General features: G+C 47.7%; 1 protein-coding gene across 3 annotated transcripts; it reads left to right on the top strand.

The window, feature by feature from the left end:
• The first annotated feature begins 353 nt into the window (after nucleotides 1–353).
• LOC138748402 (calcitonin gene-related peptide 1-like) lies at nucleotides 354–9,930 on the top strand. 3 transcript variants are annotated; one of them, XM_069908526.1, is made up of 5 exons: nucleotides 354–399; nucleotides 1,232–1,320; nucleotides 5,054–5,191; nucleotides 5,852–6,053; nucleotides 8,345–9,930. In XM_069908526.1, exons 2-4 carry the CDS (start codon nucleotides 1,244–1,246, stop codon nucleotides 6,018–6,020), a joined length of 384 nt encoding a protein of 127 aa, XP_069764627.1. In that variant the 5' UTR covers nucleotides 354–399; nucleotides 1,232–1,243; the 3' UTR covers nucleotides 6,021–6,053; nucleotides 8,345–9,930. The 3 variants fall into 3 exon arrangements, with proteins under 3 accessions (XP_069764627.1, XP_069764626.1, XP_069764628.1); XM_069908525.1 differs by having other exon boundaries at nucleotides 9,714–9,930; XM_069908527.1 differs by lacking the exon at nucleotides 354–399 and having other exon boundaries at nucleotides 1,033–1,320; nucleotides 9,714–9,930.
• The last annotated feature ends 8,651 nt before the right edge of the window (nucleotides 9,931–18,581 follow it).

An 18,581-nucleotide genomic window follows, 5' to 3' on the forward strand; every position in this document is an offset into this window, starting at 1 on the left:
CACCTCCCAACTCGCGTCACCACAGAACAGAGCCTCGTGCTGCCGCGTGTGGGATCTTGCAATGCGGCAGCTCCATGCCACGTTTCCCTGCGTAACTTTCCGGCAGCGAGGTGCTCCGTTGGCTCGGAGGGTGCTTGTTTAATCAGAGACTTGGCTTCAGAGATTGAGGGATGGTGCAGGAGCAGAGAGGGGGGAGGAGACACAGGCTGGTTCAGACTGGACCCACCCTCACACCAGAGGGCAGGGAAGGGGAGGCTCTTTGCCATTGGTTGCATCCCATCGCACCGACACCTGTAGATTTTCCATTCCCCTCCTATAAAAGAGTAAGGGCTTCTGTTCGGGAGACAGAGTCTCCCAGATCCCGGGGAAAACTGAAGCTCAGACCTCTGTGGAGAACAGGTAGGTGAAGAGGAACTGTGGAGAGGGGAAGAGTGAGAGAGAGAGGGTGACAGAGAGAGAGGGTGACAGAGAGAGAGAGAGGGAAACAGAGACAGAGAGAAACAGGGAGAGGAGGGGAAAGGGAAGGTGACAGAGAGAGAGAGAAAGAAGTGGAGACAGAGGGAGAGAAACAGAGGGAGGAGGGGAGAAGGATGAAGAGACAGTGACAGAGAGAGCAAGAAACAGAGAGAGAGTAAGGGGAGAGGGGGAGTAGAGGGAGGGAGAGGATGAAAGAGAGAGGAGGAGAGAGGGAGAGATGGAGAATGGAGGGAGAGAGGGTGACAGAAAGAGAAATGCTCAAATGGGGAGAGGGAGGGAGAGAGTGAGCAGGAGGGAGGAGAAATATAGAGAGAGAGGGAGAGGAGTGGGAGAGCTAGAGAGGGAGGGAGAGGAGGAAGCAGGAGGGAGTGTGTGTGTGTGTGTGTGTGTGAGGTGAGAGAGAGAAGCTGATTATTTATACCTGCCACTCAGGTGTTTTAGATACAATGGACTGCATTGTCCTCAAACTGTCCACCTGCCACACTCCCTCCCCCACCACCCTCCTCTCTTGTAGGAGTGGAGTTCCTTAGCTGTGCAGGGAGGTTGAATAGGCTGCCAGTTCTGGGATCTCCCAGGGTTAACACTAAGGAACATCAGTCAGAACCAAGGTCCGGGAATGCTGAATATCTGTCCTTCTGGTGTCTGAGAGAGTACACCAGATTCTGGAACCTCACATCAAGAGACAAGTCTCTCTCTGCTGCCTGGTAAGGGGACGTTAGCGACGTTCTCTCACTCTCTCTCCTGTTCTGTTCAGGTCGCCGTGTTCATGATGAATTTCTCACTCTCGCTGGTCCTGGCTTGTTCGTTGGGCGTGTCGGTGCATTCAGACCATCCCTCCCTCAGGTGAGTCACTCTGTTTTCCATCCCCCTCTCACATCTCAACCAGAAGGGGCCAGCACAGCTTTGATGGGCTGCTGGGCCATGATTCTGACCCTGCATCTTTAGTCAGCTCTAAAGGGGTGGGAGTCCCACTGATCTCCAGGAGGAATGAATGTGAAATGATGAAGCAACAACACAGATCAAACAACAAAGTTCTGAACTGTTGAACTTAAGAATGGGTTGACTTGGCTGGATAGCATGCAAAACAAAGTTTTTCATTGCACTCATGTCATGTAATAAAACAGACAACGTGATATTACACTAAATACTACCGTAAGGCAGACAAAGATTTGCCATCAGCAGAAATTGCCCGGTGCCCCTTACGGCCAGAGAAAGAGAAGTAAAAGAGCCCCCCCCCCCCCCCCCCGTGTCCCTGAACAGCCGTGGATTCGCCTCCAGCACTCCCGTCACCTCCGCAGCCACACAGACTCCAGTCCGAACCATCGGCCAGACGCACACCTCTGATGCGATCCCCTCTCGTTCTACATCCCAACGGGTACAGTCCCGGGTGACTCAACTTCTCCCAAAAGAGGGATAAGTATCATGTGAGTTTTTGTGCGATTTGGGCATCGTGTCCGGCAGCAAACCACCGTGCACGTGTCAATAAACAATTCAAATGTGTGAGCTTACATTTTTGAGAGGTTGGGAGGTGTTAAGATATCAGTTAGTAAAGCACATTGGTTACTTTTGGACCACTGTTACACAGATGTTCATCACCTCAACACCTTGCAGGGCTATTGACCATGGCGTACCCCACAGCTGAGTCTAAACATTAACATTTGCAAAGCCAGAAACCAAAAGAATTTCCCCTTCCATTCCTCTCTCAGCTCCACCGAACCGGTGCAGATCACAAGTCAACCTTGTTCCATTTGCCAGGGGGTCCTGAAGCTTCAGAGCCAACATACTAACTGCAGGATGTGTCAGGACCGAAACATCGGTTACCTCCTACGGATCCTGCAAGGCCAGCAGAGTTCCTCCAGCATTTCTGTGTGTTCGTATCACAATCACAGCATCCGCAGACTTTCGTGTCTCGCACCAACCAAACTGCACACAGCAAGCTGGGGGGGGAGGGGCGGTGGTGGCACAGTTAACATACCGGTTAGTGCCAGTAATGGGGGTTCGAATCTGGCGCTGTCTGTAAGGAGTGCGTATGCTCTCCATGTGTCTGCAAGGGTTTGATTTCCTCCCACCCTTCAAAACGTAAGAGGGTCCTTTGGGTGTAATTGGGGGGCACAGGCTCGTGCGCCAGCAGGGCCTGCAACCGCGCTGCACGTCTAAATTTTAAAAATAAATGTTCACGCGAGTCAATGAGTGAAGGCCCATTTGTCAGTGTGAGGGAAGGAGACACCGCTGGTGCATCTCAACAAGCCAGGCAGCATCCGTGGAGGCAAAATCAAAATCCGAATCAGAATTTATCGTCATGAACAGGTCACGACATTCAGTGTTTTGTGGCAGTGTCGTGGAGCAAACATTCATTTAAACCACTTTACAATAATAAATAAAAAAGCAAAATAGTGCGTAAATCATGAGGCAATGTCTTTGGTTCATCGATCATTCAGGAATCTGATGGCAGCGGGGAAGAAGTTGTCCTTGTGCTGCCGAGTGCTCATCTTTAGACTCCTGTACCTTTTTCCCGATGATAGCAGAGTGAAGAGGGCGTGGCCTGTGTGGTGGGGGTCCTTTTTTAAGTTATTAGTGAGGTCTGGCACCCGTGGTGTCGCAGGGCGAGTTAACAACCTTCCAGAGTTTTTATTTTCTTGTCCTGAGAGTTGGCGCCTCCCTGCCAAATGCAACCAATCAGAATGTTCCCCGCGGCACACTGGAGGGGCAGTCCGCCATCCTTCTGCCTCCACGGTCCTGACGTGGAGTGTCCACTCGAAACATCGACCTCGACCTCCTCAGACATGGCCTGACCCCTCCAGGAAATTTGCTTTTTTTTTGTAAACCACGTCAGCCTCATATGTGCTGCTGCTTGAGGGAATCCGGGCAAGAAATATCCTAGATAGTCACCTTGACCTCGATAAGAAGTAAAGGTGGGACAACCCGTCCATTTGCCTGGTCTAAGATCTGGCTTTTCCCTTCATGTCTGTCTGTTTGTCCTGGTATATACCTTGCAGTATCCTACCCTCCCCCTCTAACTAACCCCTGCCCTACTATTTGTTGGACTCTCTTTCAGAGTACAGGACAGGAATAGGCCCTTCGACCCATGATTCCTGTGCTGGACATGATGCTCAAATTAATCTAAAACTCCGCATTATATATATCCCTCTGTTCGAGGGATATGAGATTCAAGAGATTGAATTGTCTGGGACAGTACTTGCTGGAATTTAGAAGAATGAGAAGGGATATCTTATAGAAGCGTATAAAATTATGAAAGGCATAGATAAGATAGAGGTAGGTAAGTTGTATCCATTGGTGGGCAAGACTAGAACTAGGGGACATAGTTTCAGGATGGTAGATTTAGGACGGAGATGAGGAGGAACTTCTTTTCCCAGAGGGTGGTGAATCTGTGGAAATCACTCCCATGAAAGCAGTGGAGACAACCTCAGTAAATATACTTAAGACAAGGTTAGATAGATGTTTATATTGTAGAGAAATTAAGGAAAAAAGGCAGGTGAGTGAAGATGAGCCGATCGTCAGATCAGCCTTGATCCCATTAAATGGCGGAGTGGGCTCGATGGGCCGAACGGCCACTTCCTGCTCTGATTTCTTGTGGACTTATGTTCTCTATTCCTTGTGTAATCAACCACTGCTCCTCTCTTGACCTCTCTGCCTTCTCCTTCCCTCTGCCTCAGCATCCGTCTCTGTCGAGACCTCTGACCAACCATCCCAAATCCGTCTCTGTCTGCCTCAGGTCACACTCTGTTTCCCTACCATCCTACCACCTCTTTTTTGCCCTCTCTACCTCCTCCCTCCCCTCTATGACTGCTCTCCACTTTTCCATCTGTCTACGCTTGCAGCCAACCCTCTCTCTGTTGAAAGTCTTATCAGTGCCTCAGAGAGTGCACCATTCCCTTCGCACTAAACTGGATTTGTCAGAATGGAGTTGTGCTTCAATGCTTTGGAGAGAAGAGAGAAAGAGAAATGTAGCCCCTTTTACACAGAGCTTGAAAGCTGGGTTTCATGCACCGTGGTGAAAGAATCGTAACCTATCCACCTATGTAGGTAGTCTCAGGGGTGGAGCGTATTTGACTTACAGAACTGGCTTTTCTCTGTTCTGTGCTTCCTAAGATAGGTATTGTCTACAGCAGGGGTATCCAACCTTTTAATTTTTAATCTTTAATTTAGCCATTTCAGGCCACAAGTACGTACCAGGTTAATTGGGCGCCACGGACACATAGGCTGAAATGGCTTGTTAATGGCTGTATGTCTAAATTAAAAATTAAATGGTTGGCTACCCCTGGTCTACAGGAATACTGTGACTTTGCAGTGTAAAAGGGGGCTATTGAGAGAGAGAGAGAGGGGGGGGGTGTGAGGGGGAGAGAGGAGGGAGAGAGAAAAGGGAGAGTGGGAGAAGGAGGGTGAGGGAGAGAGCAGGAGGGAGGGGAAGAGAGAGGGGTGAGAGAGAGAGAGAGAGAGAGAGAGAGAGAGAGAGCGAGAGAGAAAACCTCTGACATGAGGGGGTGCTGACCTTTACGTACCGACTGCCGCGTGCCATACTGCAGCAGATGACATGCAGGGGTTTGCTGTGTTTCAGATCCCCAGGCAGCTCACACTTGGGGAAGATTCTGATACGCCGTGTGGATGGAGGCTTTTCACCAGGACTGACGCAAAGGCAGCTGCTCCTGCCCCAGACAGAGTACGTGCAGGACCATCACAACCAGAGAGAGCCGAGGTATCTCCCATCTGTCCACACCTGTCAGCACTCTCAAGAGAATTCTTTACCTGTGTTATTTTTCCTCTGCTCTCTCTCTCTCTCTCTCTCTCTCTCTCTCTCTCTCTCTCTCTCTCTCTCATACACACACACATACTCACTCACTCCCCATCCCTCCCTCTTTCCTATCCTCCCCCTCTTTCTCCCGCTCACACTCTCTCTTTCTAATGCTCTATTTTTAATTGCCTCTCCCTCCCTTCTCTCTCTTCCACCCCTTCTCTTCCTTACTCTCTATCCTGTCTTTCACCCTCTCCCCATCCCCCTCTCTTTCCTATTCTCCCTTTCTCTCTCTCTCTCTACTTCTCTCCCCTCTCTCCCTCCCCTCTCTCATTCACCTCCTTTTCTCCCTACCATCTCTCTCTCACCCTAACCCTCTCCCTCTCTCTCTCTCTCACCCTCTCTACCTCCCCTTCTTTTGCTCTCTATCTCACAACACACGCGCACACACACACACACACACACACACACACTTACACACACTCTCTCTCTATCCCCCTCTCTCCCTCTCTTTCCCTCTCTCCCTCATCCCCCACCGCCCCCCCCCCATCATGCCTGACTCCTTCTCTACATCTCACTCTCTTTGCCTCCGTCTCCCCCTCACTGTCTCTTTTTGCCGGCCAGGCTCGTCCCGCTCCATAAGCAGAAGCGTTCCTGTAACACAGCGACATGCGTGACCCTCCGCCTGGCCAACTTCCTCAGCCGTTCCGGGGCAGTGGGCAGCAGCAGCTTCATCCCGACTGATGTTGGGGCCAATACGTTCGGGAGGAAGCGGCGTGCACTTCGGATGTAGGACCACCACGGCCCGTCAAACACCGACCCAGCAGTACGTATGCAGCGGCCAGTGTTGGGCTGGAACATCTGCATTGCACATCTGAACAAACATCTGAATCCACATCTGAACAAACATCTGCATACACATCTGAACAAACATCTGCATTGTACATCTGAATCAACATTTGCACTGTACATCTGCAGAAACATCTGCAATTCACTTCTGAATCAACATCTGCATTGCAAGATTGTTTCACTTACCCATCAAATATTTGCATTGAGCTATTCAAGTCTCATAATTGGGTATAACCATACAATTACATTTTGGCCCTTCTAGTCCGCACCAAACTAAGTCTTCTCCTCCAGTCCCACCTACCTGCACCCTGCCCATAACCCTCCATTCACCTCCCATCCATATAGCTATCCAATTTTCCTTTAGATGACAAAATGGACCCTGCCACCACTACTTTTCCCGGAAGCTCATTCCACACAGCCACCACTCTCTGAGTAAAGAAGTTTCCCCTCATGTTACTTCTAAAATTTTGCCGCTTAACTCTTGTTGTGACCCCTTGTTTCAATCTCTCCTACTCTCAATGGAAAAAGCCAATCCACATCAACTCTATCCTTCTCATAATCTTAAATACTTCAATCAAATCCCCTCTCAACCTTCTGCACTCCAAAGAATAAAGATCAAATTTGCTGAATCTTTCTTTGTATCTAGATGCTGAAACCCAGGTAACATTTTCGTAAATCTTCTCTGCATTCTCTCTACCTTGTTGATATCCTTCCTACAATTCGGTGACCAAAACTGCACACAGTACTCTAAATTTGGCCTCACCATTACCTTGTACATTCTCAGCATAAGTTCCCAACTCCTGTATTCTATGCATTGATTTATAAAGGCCAGCATACAAAAGCCTTCTTGTACCTTCAGGGAATGATGAACCATTATTCTTAGATCTTTCTGGTGGTAACACCTGGATACCTATATTCCACGTCATAATTTCAGGTTAGTTGCATCAAGACTGCAAAATATATACAATACTATCCAGGTCAAACAGTGAGCTTTAAATAGCAAAGATAAAGATACATAACCAACGTTTCAGGCTTGAGCCCCTGATTGAGGTACGAGCAAACTGCGGCCATTGATGGAGGGCTCAAGCCCAAAATGTTGCTTATGTATCTTTCATCTCCTTGCCCTCCGTCAATCATGATTGGCCATGGGTACTGCACCTCTGGTAACGAAGCTGGAGTGGTCTCTCCAGCACTCAATGATATGGAGACCTGTCTGTTGCCCATGCAGTGTTCAATGTAATGCACAGCATTTGTACACGTGAGCTGCTTTTACAGCCCGGATGCATCTAACCTGACTAAGTGTGCCCAGGCCTAAGACAACATATGCATAGCATCTGCACTGAATGCATGCTTGGACTGACCAAAACAGCTGGCTTTGTGGGCAATATACCAGCAGATTTAAAATATGACCGGTTATAGCTAAAAAAAAAAGTACATGATAGGAAATTTTTAAAGTAATTTTCGTGATCAACAACACAAAAGCCATAAAATATACTCAAAAGTGTTCAGGAAGCAAAATCTTCATTGTCCAGTGTTATGAAAGGAATAGATAAGATTTTTTTACACTGGTACGTGAGACGAGAACAAGGGTAGCAGATTTAGGACGGAGATGAGGAGAAACTGCATCCCCAGTTCTGCTTTTCCCAGAGGGGGTTGAATCTGTGGAATTTGCTGCCCATTGAAGCAGTGGAGGTGACCTCAGGAAAAATATGCAAGGTAAAGTTCCTTTAATGTCACATAATCCTACATTTAGAATGTAACATACATGAAATTTTGCCATAAGGCAGATGGAGAGTCGCCACTTTGTCCAGCGTCCCTCACCGAAACCTGGTGCTCCAAGCTGGTCTCCCCTCCAACTACTGACCAGGCCTGAGCCTGCTTAGCTTCCAAGATCGGACAATCTCAGATGTTCTCAGGTTGGATAGATTTTTACATAGTTGGGAATTAAGGGATGTGGGGAAAATGCAGGTCAGTGGAGATGAGCTGATCATCAAATCAGCCGTGATCTCATCCAGCTTGACGGGCCAGGAGGCCAACTCCCGCTCCTGTTTCTATTCTTCTTACGTTCTAAGAAGGTGGTTCTCAATCTATTTTTGCCACTCCCATACCACTTTAAGTAATTCCATACTAGGGATGCCAAACATAGGTGACTCCTGGTTAGTAAGGGATTAGTTAAGGTAGGGGGAGAGAAAAAGGTTGAGGACCACAGTTCTAAGAACTGGGGATGCTGGAATCTTGGGCTGACACTGGGCTGTCTCTCTCCTTTAGTTAACCTCAGCTGGGACCCACTCTCCGCGCTTCCAAGATGTGATGCGTTCTGAATTTTGCTCAGCTCTGGGGAAAGTGTAGCTCGCCAGAACTCCAGCCACGACACCAGTGTCTCGAAACCCAGGGAGAGATGAAGCATCAGAAGCAAACAGTAGAATTTCACCAACCCTCATTAAAAGTCTGTGTAACAATGTTTCCTTGCTGTCATTTTAACATTCCCAGTTGTAATCAACATAGAACATAGAACACTCCAGGACAGTACAGGCCCTTTGGCCCTCAATGTTGTGCTGACCCATATAGCCTTAAAAAAACTAAGCTCTCCCTACCCCAAAACCCTCTATTTTTCTTCCATCCATGTGCCTGTCTAAAAGCCCCTAATGTTTCAGCCCCCACCACCGTCCCTGGGAAGGCATTCCAGGCACCTACTCCTCTCTGTGTTAATAAAAACTTACCCCTGATGTCTCCCTAAACTTACCTCCCTTAACTTTGTGCATACATACGTCCTCTGATGTTTGCAAATTCCTGCCTGGGGAAACAGGCGCTGTCTGTTGTTGTGTCCTCCCTCCCTAATCTTCCTATTATCTCCTGCCTGTGGGACTGTTCTCCTCCCCCTGCCCTTCCCCACCCATCATTTTATTCAGGAGCCTATTTACATTTTGCTCGTACCTTGATGAAGGGCTCAAGCCCGAAACGTCAGATCTGTATCTTTATCTTTGCAACATAAAGGACACTGTTTGACTTGCTGAGTTTCTCCAGCTACGGTGTCTGCAGACTTCAGTGTCTTACTCCATTCCACACATCGGACATTAATGTCATTTCTCTGCAATCCCATCAACTCCCAGCTCCCGTCACTGGGGGGCAGTTAGCCTTCTCATCTCTGGCATGCGGGTGGTGGCTGGCTGGAGCACCTGAAGAAGCTCACACAGTCGCAGCGAGAATACGCAAACTCCACACAGGCAGCACACAAAAGTCCAGATTGAACCAGGGTGTCTGGGGATATATGGCAGAGACGCTGGATCCAAGCTCTCCTTGTTACTGAAATGTCCAATCCCAAGCGATGTGAATCTCTCCAGTGCAGTCACATCCTTCCTGAGGTGTGGTGAACAGAAGTAAACACAACAGAACATAGAACGCAACAGCCATCTGGTCTTCGATGTTGTTCTGACCTATATATTCCTACCAAAATAAAAAATATGAAACCCTCCCTACCTCTATTTTTCTTGCATCCATGTGCCTGTTTAAGAGTCTCTTAAATGCCCCTGTTGTTCCAGCCTCCCCCACCACCCCTGGCAAGGCATTCCAGTCACCCACAACTCTCTTTGTGAAAAATGATGGCTTCCCGACACTTTTCTCCCTTCACTTTGTACAGATCTCCTCTGGTGTTTGCTGTTCCCACCCTGAGAAAAAGGTGCTGGCTGTCTACCATATCCATTCATTGTACAGCTGACTCCTCGGTTCCAGGTACCTCCAGCTGCGTCCAACATCATCACCAGAATCAGAATTTATTGTCATGAACATGTCACGAAATTCATTGTTTTGCAATTGCAAATATTGCTATAGGATTACTTGTAAGAATAAAATAAAGATGTGCAAAAATAAGAGAAAAGGAGGTTGTGTCCGTTGTTCATTGTCCGTTCAGGAATCTGATGGTGGAAGGGATGAAGCTGTCCTTGTGCCGCTGAGTGCTCATCTTCAGGCTCCTTCCCTGTGGTAGTAGGGTGAAGAGCGTGTGGCCTGTGTAGTTGTGGTTGGGGGGTGGGGGTCCCATCTGCACATCTTATGGTCATGTGAGTGACACGTAACATTATTAAGACAAAATCAATGAAAATATAAACCCTACACGGCTAGTGTTTGTAGCTGGCGTGGGTTTTATAAACTTAAATCTTAAATTTAGACATAAAGGCCCTTTCGACCCATGCCTTCTAATTGACTTACAACCACCGGTACATTTTTGAAGGGTGGGATGAAACTGAGGCATCCAGAGGAAATCCATGGGGAGAACGTACAGACTGCTTACAGACAGTGTGGGATTCAAATCCCGGTCACTGGTGCTGTAACACCAGTGCTAAACTAACTATGGGCATACAGGAAGTGTGTTTCTGTTACGACCCAGACCAGCAGCTATAGAAATTCACCAAGACAATGGCAACAAAATCAACAATTTTTATTAAGAACTATGAGTAAACATAACACTTCTTACTTAATTCTAAACTTAACCCCACTAAGAACAAATGTGTGTGTGTGTGTGTGTGTATGTGTGTGTGTGTGTGTGTGTGTGTGTGTGTGTGTGGTGGGGGGTGGGGGGGTGGCAGCTCCCAGACCATTACAGTTCAGGCAGAATTCTGAAAAGTCCATTTTTAAATTTCAGTCTTAGATATCTTTTTTGTTGAAACTGATGTTCAAAAGTCCTCAAAACTCACGAATTCTTGTAGAGTTGCTTTCATATAACTATTTCTTCATTCAAATGACTTTTTTTACAACTCCCCTCTATTGCATGGAGGTTACAGAAAACTGTGATTTCCACAAACTCAGGCACGAGTCAAACAAAATAGCCAAAATGGTGATGATCCAGAAACAAGAATGATCTTACTTTCTTTTACCCAGAATTGGGTCAGTCACTATTGGCTATTACAATAGCCACAGCCTCTCCCTGGACAAGGAGAAGCAACAACCGTGTCCATCTCACAGAATGTCACTGCATTTCTGACTCCAGATTAATCTGGTTGAATACTTAAAATGCAGCTTTTCAATTGTCTCTAATCACATGACTTGCTTTGATCAATTTTAGTTTTCTTTTGAAGTTCATCTCTTCCAGTCGTTTATGAGCAAATGCCTCCGATTTGTCTACACAACCAACAAGCAGAGGGTCTTCTGTTTGACCAGACGGCTTTTTGAGTAAACTTCATTGTTTCAGGTTTCAATGGGGAACAATCAACTCTAATTTTATTGCTTTTAACTGAACAATAATAAGCTTTTTCGTTGACTTTGAATTTTGTATCCAGAAAACCTTTCTTATTTGTGACATAAATGTGTGATGTGTAAGTGTCTTGTCCTGTTTCCAAACCCACAAAGTCTATAAATAATAGACTAAAAGTCTAAAAATAATATATTTATAAACTAAATCTTAATAATAACATGATTCTATTATAGTTTACTGCAAAATTCAATCCCTGATTACGAGAATCTCTCCCTCACATTTTGTCCCCCGTATCACTCTTGGAACTGTTTGAATTCGCAGGCATCCTGATTAAATCCAGGCACACGTTGCCTCCTTTACTCTTAAGAGGTCCTACCTTCACTCTCATCATCCTTCTGCTCTTCATGTCCAATGGGATTTGTGTCACAATATACTTGATGGGCTGAAGGGCCTGTTTCTGTGTTGTATGATTCTATAATATGATTATTCTCATATTTCAGACCAGTGATTTTCAAATCTTTTGTTTCCACTCACACATCACCTTAAATAGTCTCTACGCCATCAGTGCTCTGTGATTAGTAAGGGATTACTTAAGGTGCAATGTGGGTGGAAAAAAAAGTTTGAGAACCACTGTTTTAATCGTCCCTCATTGACTCATTATGTGCAGGGTTTCAGAACTCCAAAGGAAATGGGCCAATGACAATTTTTATCACGCAAAATATTTCAGTAACAATTGGGTCTGGAGCAATGATTCTCAATCTTCCTTCCCACCCGTGTCCCACTTTAAGCAATCCCTTACTAATCATAGAGCACCGATGGCATAGGGATTACTTAAGATGGGATGTGAGTGGAAAGAGAAAGTTTTAAAACCACTGCTTTAGACATACATTTAGACATACCACACAGTAACAGGCCCTTTTGGCCTGTGCCACTGTAGTGGCCTGCAGTCGAGCCTCGGGCTGACACAGTAAATGGCCGTTGAACACGGCGACCGGCAAAGCATCGTGTGGGCTGAAATGCCCATTTCCATTGGCTGCCAGCAGAACGGTGAAACTGGCCAATCACTGCTGATGGATTGGAGGGGGCCCAATTGGGGCCTGGGTATCTGAGGTAACCAATCAGCTACCAGCCCGCGCCCCGGTGGTGACGTGGCTGAGCTGACTATAAAAGGCAAAATGGCCACTGAATGAACTCAGTGTCAAATACCCCCTACTGGTGTGTGTCTTTATTCTCCTGCGGATTCGAGCAACAGCCTTGGGGCTGTTATAACCAAGGGCTATAAGCTGGCTGTAGCCATAGCGACCTTGCTACACTACCCAATTAACTTACACTCCCCAGTACATTTTGAATTGTGGGAGGAAACCAGAACACCTAGAGGAAACCCATGCAGACATGGGGAGAACTTGCAAACTCCTTATAGACAGAGCGGGATTCGAATCGGGTCGCTGGCACTGTAACGGCGTTGCACTAACAGCTCCGCGAATGGTGCCATCCATGTATGTCAGACACACAGGTAACGAAGGTAAGCCAGCATTTGCACCACAGTTCAGGTTTCTTATCATCTGACTGTACATACACAACCCGACTGAACAGCTTTTCTCCAGACCACAGTGCACACAGTAATCACACGTCTACATAGAGATATAATTTGAAATATGTTTTGGGATGATTTACCCAGTTACAGGACACCATTCATCAATCTCATAGCCGGCAGGAAGAAGTTATTCCCCAGCCTGGCCATCCAGTACCTCCTTCCTGATGGTTGTGGGTCAAAGATCCCATGGGCTGGATGGAAAGGGTCCTCAATAATTCTTTGAGTCCTATTTAAGCAACACTCCTAGTGAATAGAGGAAAGGGAGAGCCCATTAATCTTCTCGGCCGTTCTGATGATCATCTATATTGATGTCTAGTCTGATGCTTTGCAGCTCCCGTCCCACACAGTGATCCAGCCAGACAGGATGCTGTCAATTGTGCTCCTGGTGGTCAAGGTGCGGCCCGGTAGCCTTACCCTCATCAACCTCCTGAGGAAATGAAAAAGATGGAGAGATAAATAAATGTTCATAGTGAGTGCATGAAAAGATCTTGTGGTGGTCCCAGAGTAGTTAATAGTTCAGGTCGTTTGGGAAGGTGGGTTTGCAATGCATAAGGCCTGGGGCCAGGCTGATTCACAAAATCGAATGGGCATGTTACCATGGTGACAAAGAATGGGAGGAAAAATTCACATGACATGGCATCCGGCCCACTGGACATGGAACTGAAGCATCCCTCATGGAGTCTTCTTGCCAATCCAGAACCACCTGGGTTTCCTGTCGAGACTTACCAGTTCTTCTCCCTTCCCTGAGCCAAAATGGTTGCCAATTCTGAGGGGAGGACCCCCCCAACCTCCCTCACCCCACTCTGCTGATGAGATTGGAGCTGGCAAGGCTCACTCATGTTCCATTAGGTTCGTATACGGCTCAGTGGGACAGGGTGGGCCTGCTGGAACTATAGAACGCTATGTTCCTGGCAGGAAGCATGTCAGACCATGAGGAAGGGCATCATCACCCTTATCTTCAGACAGAAGGGGGAATAGGAGGCTATCAGAAAGTGAAGACCCATATCATTTGCATTGTTAAACATTGACTGAAAAATTCTGTTCAAAGTCATTGCCAATTGAGTCAAGACTGCCCTTGGGCATGTGATCCTCCCAGACCAAACCTCCACAGTTCCAGGCAGGAAAGTCTTTGATAGACTCATGCTGCTTACAGATACCATTGCCTTCATGCTGGACAAGGGGAATGGACACCTGCCTGGTCAGCTTAGAACAGGAGAAGGTACATGATGGATGCGCTCTCCAAGATGCTTTGGGGAGCGAATCTGGAATTGAATTAAACTGCTCGACGCAGACATCTGTAGTGCTGTCCAAAACAACAGATGGGAAACAAATAGCTTCCCCATCAAGTTAGGCAGGATTGCCCACACTCTCCAGTCTTATGTTGTGTGCTGCATGGAGTCCTTGGGTGAACCCATCAGGAAGGACAAGGGCACAAGAGGAGTGAGGTTCCCAGACAGCAGAGGTGCTCAGATCAAGGCATCTCTAAATATGGATGAAGTCGCCATCTCCTGTTCAGATACACAATTGATCTGGAGGCTGAACAGCATTTGCGGATATTTTGAGTCTGCATCAGGCGTCAGGGTGAACCAGAAGAAAAGTGAGGCAATACTGGCCTGACCGGTCCACCATCCCCTTCGCAGTCAGATCTGACCACCTGAAGGTGCTGGGAATCTGCTTTGGAGGGGCTGAGGTGTGCACCAAAAATTGGTCAGAGCGGAATGCAAAGGACCACCAGAAATTGGGTCCATGGGAACAACGCTCCCTCTCAACCATGGGGAAGAACCTGGCCATCAGGTATGAGGTGCTGTCGGTGCTGCTGTGCAGGCCCATCCCCTGTACCTCCATCCAGACAGTTGCCAGAGCCGTTTCCAATTCACATGGGGGGTCCAAAATGGATAGGGTCTAAAGGGGAAAGGGCAAACCCAACGTGATCCTCATTCTGATGACCTCCTTCATGTGTGGCTGTAACAGGCTGTGAGTGGAACCAAAGTACAAGGATACCACCATGTGCTAAGGTCCTGGGATGGGCCTGGCCCCATTGCCACGCAATGTTCCAGTTGGCTGGACTTTGCCACACCAGCTATCCTTTGAGGAAAAGTTTCTCCAAGTCTACACCTTTAACCACAATGCAGTGGTCAGCATGGAATGTCCTGCAAAAACTAAGAGAAAGCTCAAAGGATCCGGTGGGATGGTTCCCTGAGCAGACCGTCCAGGACATCTGCCACAATGCCTCATTGCCTGGCTGGCAGCGAGAGGAGCCCACCCTACCCAGTCAGATTTTTCCTGTCCAACTGGAACATGTTATCCCTGAGATGGCTGCAGTGGAGTGGAGACATTCGCCCACTTCTTTGCTGAATGCAGATTCACTAAGGGTGTGCGGAGAAAAGGATTCTTGTCAGACGGAAGACTGTCCCTCGGGGACGCACGCGGAGTCAGTCACCCAGAGCTGCTGGAAGACCATCAACTCAGTGAAAGATGCCCTTTGGTTGGCCTGCAACCTGTTGGTCTTCCAGCCCATGGAGATGTCGGGGAGGGAACATGGCCGACTGGCACATTCTGGGCTGCAGGAGTACGTGCTGCAGCCAACACAAGGGAATTGTGGGAAAAGACCGCAGTCTAGAGTCCTCCTGTTACCAGGCATTGAGGGGCTGAGACCGAGGGGAAGTTCCCTCAAACAACAGTGAGAGACTAGCAACAAGGTGCCACAGAGCTGTAACAACGTACAGTGACAGAAATGTTTGGATATGATGATACGAAACAACGGGTGGAAAGAGACTTGGACTGGCTTTCCTTTGGTAAATAATTTATTGTGAATAAAGTCTATTTTGGTTAAAAGAAAAGAGGCTTTAAAGCGGCAGTGAGACCTTGCTCTGGGGAGAGAGCAGAGTCAACTGTCACTCCTCAGCAGATCAGCTGGACACATCGCTCAATGCCAGTCAACCATTAGAGTTTTGCATCTACCCTGTTCTGACCCTGCCCTGGGAGTGTGTGATGGGACAGTGAAGAGGGAGCTTCACTCTGTATCTAACCTGTCCCTGCCCTGGGAGTGTGTGATGGAACAGTGTAGAGGGAGCTTCACTCTGTATCTAACCCATTGCTGTCCCTGGGAGTGTATGGTGGGACAGAGTAGAGGGAGCTTCATTCTGTATCTAACCTGTGTCCCTGCCCTGGGGATGTGTGATGGGATAGCATAGAGGGAGCTTCACTCTGTATCTAATCTGTCCCTGTCCTGGGAGTGTGTGATGGGACAGCGTAGAGGGATCTTCACTTTGTATCTAATCTGTCCCTGTCCTGGGAGTGTGTGATGGGACAGCGTAGAGGGATCTTCACTCTGTATCTAATCTGTCCCTGTCCTGGGAGTGTGTGATGGGACAGTGAAGAGGGAGCTTCACTCTGTATCTAACCTGTCCCTGCCCTGGGAGTGTGTGATGGAACAGTGTAGAGGGAGCTTCACTCTGTATCTAACCCATTGCTGTCCCTGGGAGTGTATGGTGGGACAGAGTAGAGGGAGCTTCATTCTGTATCTAACCTGTGTCCCTGCCCTGGGGATGTGTGATGGGATAGCATAGAGGGAGCTTCACTCTGTATCTAATCTGTCCCTGTCCTGGGAGTGTGTGATGGGACAGCGTAGAGGGATCTTCACTCTGTATCTAATCTGTCCCTGTCCTGGGAGTGTGTGATGGGACAGCGTAGAGGGATCTTCACTCTGTATCTAATCTGTCCCTGTCCTGGGAGTGTGTGATGGGACAGTGAAGAGGGAGCTTCACTCTGTATCTAACCTGTCCCTGCCCTGGGAGTGTGTGATGGAACAGTGTAGAGGGAGCTTCACTCTGTATCTAACCCATTGCTGTCCCTGGGAGTGTATGGTGGGACAGAGTAGAGGGAGTTTCATTCTGTATTTAACCTGTGTCCCTGCCCTGGGGATGTGTGATGGGATAGCATAGAGGGAGCTTCACTCTGTATCTAATCTGTCCCTGTCCTGGGAGTGTGTGATGGGACAGCATAGAGGGATCTTCACTCTGTATCTAATCTGTCCCTGTCCTGGGAGTGTGTGATGGGACAGCGTAGAGGGATCTTCACTCTGTATCTAATCTGTCCCTGTCCTGGGAGTGTGTGATGGGACAGTGAAGAGGGAGTTTCATTCTGTATCTAACCTGTGTCCCTGCCCTGGGGATGTGTGATGGGATAGCATAGAGGGAGCTTCACTCTGTATCTAATCTGTCCCTGTCCTGGGAGTGTGTGATGGGACAGCATAGAGGGATCTTCACTCTGTATCTAATCTGTCCCTGTCCTGGGAGTGTGTGATGGGACAGCGTAGAGGGATCTTCACTCTGTATCTAATCTGTCCCTGTCCTGGGAGTGTGTGATGGGACAGCGTAGAGGGATCTTCACTCTGTATCTAACCCATTGCTGTCCCTGCCTCGGGAACGTCATAGGAGAGTGTAGAGGAAATTTTACTCTGTCACCAATCCATACTGTCTGGCAGTGTTTGATGAGGCAGCATGTGACCAAATCGGAAATGAATCTATTCTTGGCTCTATAATCCCTCACCTGTAGGAAGACAAACTTGGCGGAAAATAAAATTGACTGAACTGAACTCTTGCCTGGGAAGGTCACTGGGCTGTTCATCAACGGAACACTCTGAAGCCAATTGGGCTGTTGTCAGCGAGCGGAACAGCTGTTAACGTGATTGTTGGAAGAGCTTAAAATACATCTGCCTGGACCCTTAAATAGTGCGTCTTTCTAAATCTGACACATCTGTCAAGCAAACCTCTGCCCTTGAAGGGGAAAGAACACAGTTCAAACAATCAATTCAATTCAGACACCTTGCTCTGTCAATAGTTTTTTTTAAATTTCCCTTTAAATTGCTTTTGATTTGAGATAAGGATCCAAGGGGATTAAAATCCTTAATTTTCAGTCACAAAGCCTTCTTGGCGTTAATGACCTAATCAGTTTATAAAGAAGGTAAGAGAAATAATAGAGAAGGAAAGTGTGGGCTCAACAACGCTAACAGTTGTCTTCCTACAGGTGGGCGGAACGGTTGGGCAGCATTCGGGACCGGTGTTCGAATCCCGCGCTGTCTGTAAGGAGTTCGTACATTTTCCCCGATTCTGTGTGAGTTTTCCCCGGGGGCTCCAGTTTCCCCCCCACTGTTCAAAATGTGCCGGGGGGTTGGTTACCGTGCTGGATGTCTAAATTAAACATTTAAAAAAATTAAACATTAAAATTAAAATAAGGGCAGCATTTAATGAAATGAAAGTACTTTGCACATTGCTAGAAATCGCAGTCAACCTGGGGCATCTTAGATCTCAGCAGAGGAGAGACAACAAAGGCACGGTAGAATGTGAGTGAAGATGGACAAGGAACACACTGGGAGATTTTGCAGGGGACTGCAAAGGGGGAGGGAGAGCAATGTCGGAATTGCCCCATTCCTGGAGGAGTTAAAATGGGGTCAAAAGAAATAGACAGAGTTAGGGCCATAGAACATTACAGCACAGAAACAGGCCACTTTGGCCTTTCTAGTCCGCAGCAAACCATTATTCTGCCGAGTCCCACTGACCTGCGCCCACTCCATAGCCCTCCTTATCTCTCCCATTGACGTACCTGTCCAAATTCCTTTTCAATGTTAAAAATTGAGCCTGCATTCTCCCCTTCAGCTGGCAGCTAGTTCCATACCCCCACCCCTGTCTGTGAGAAGAAGTTTCCCCCCTCATGTTCCCCTTGAG

The sequence above is a fragment of the Narcine bancroftii genome, chromosome 13 (assembly GCF_036971445.1).
Source record: "Narcine bancroftii isolate sNarBan1 chromosome 13, sNarBan1.hap1, whole genome shotgun sequence".
NCBI classification, from domain to species: Eukaryota; Metazoa; Chordata; class Chondrichthyes; order Torpediniformes; family Narcinidae; genus Narcine; species Narcine bancroftii.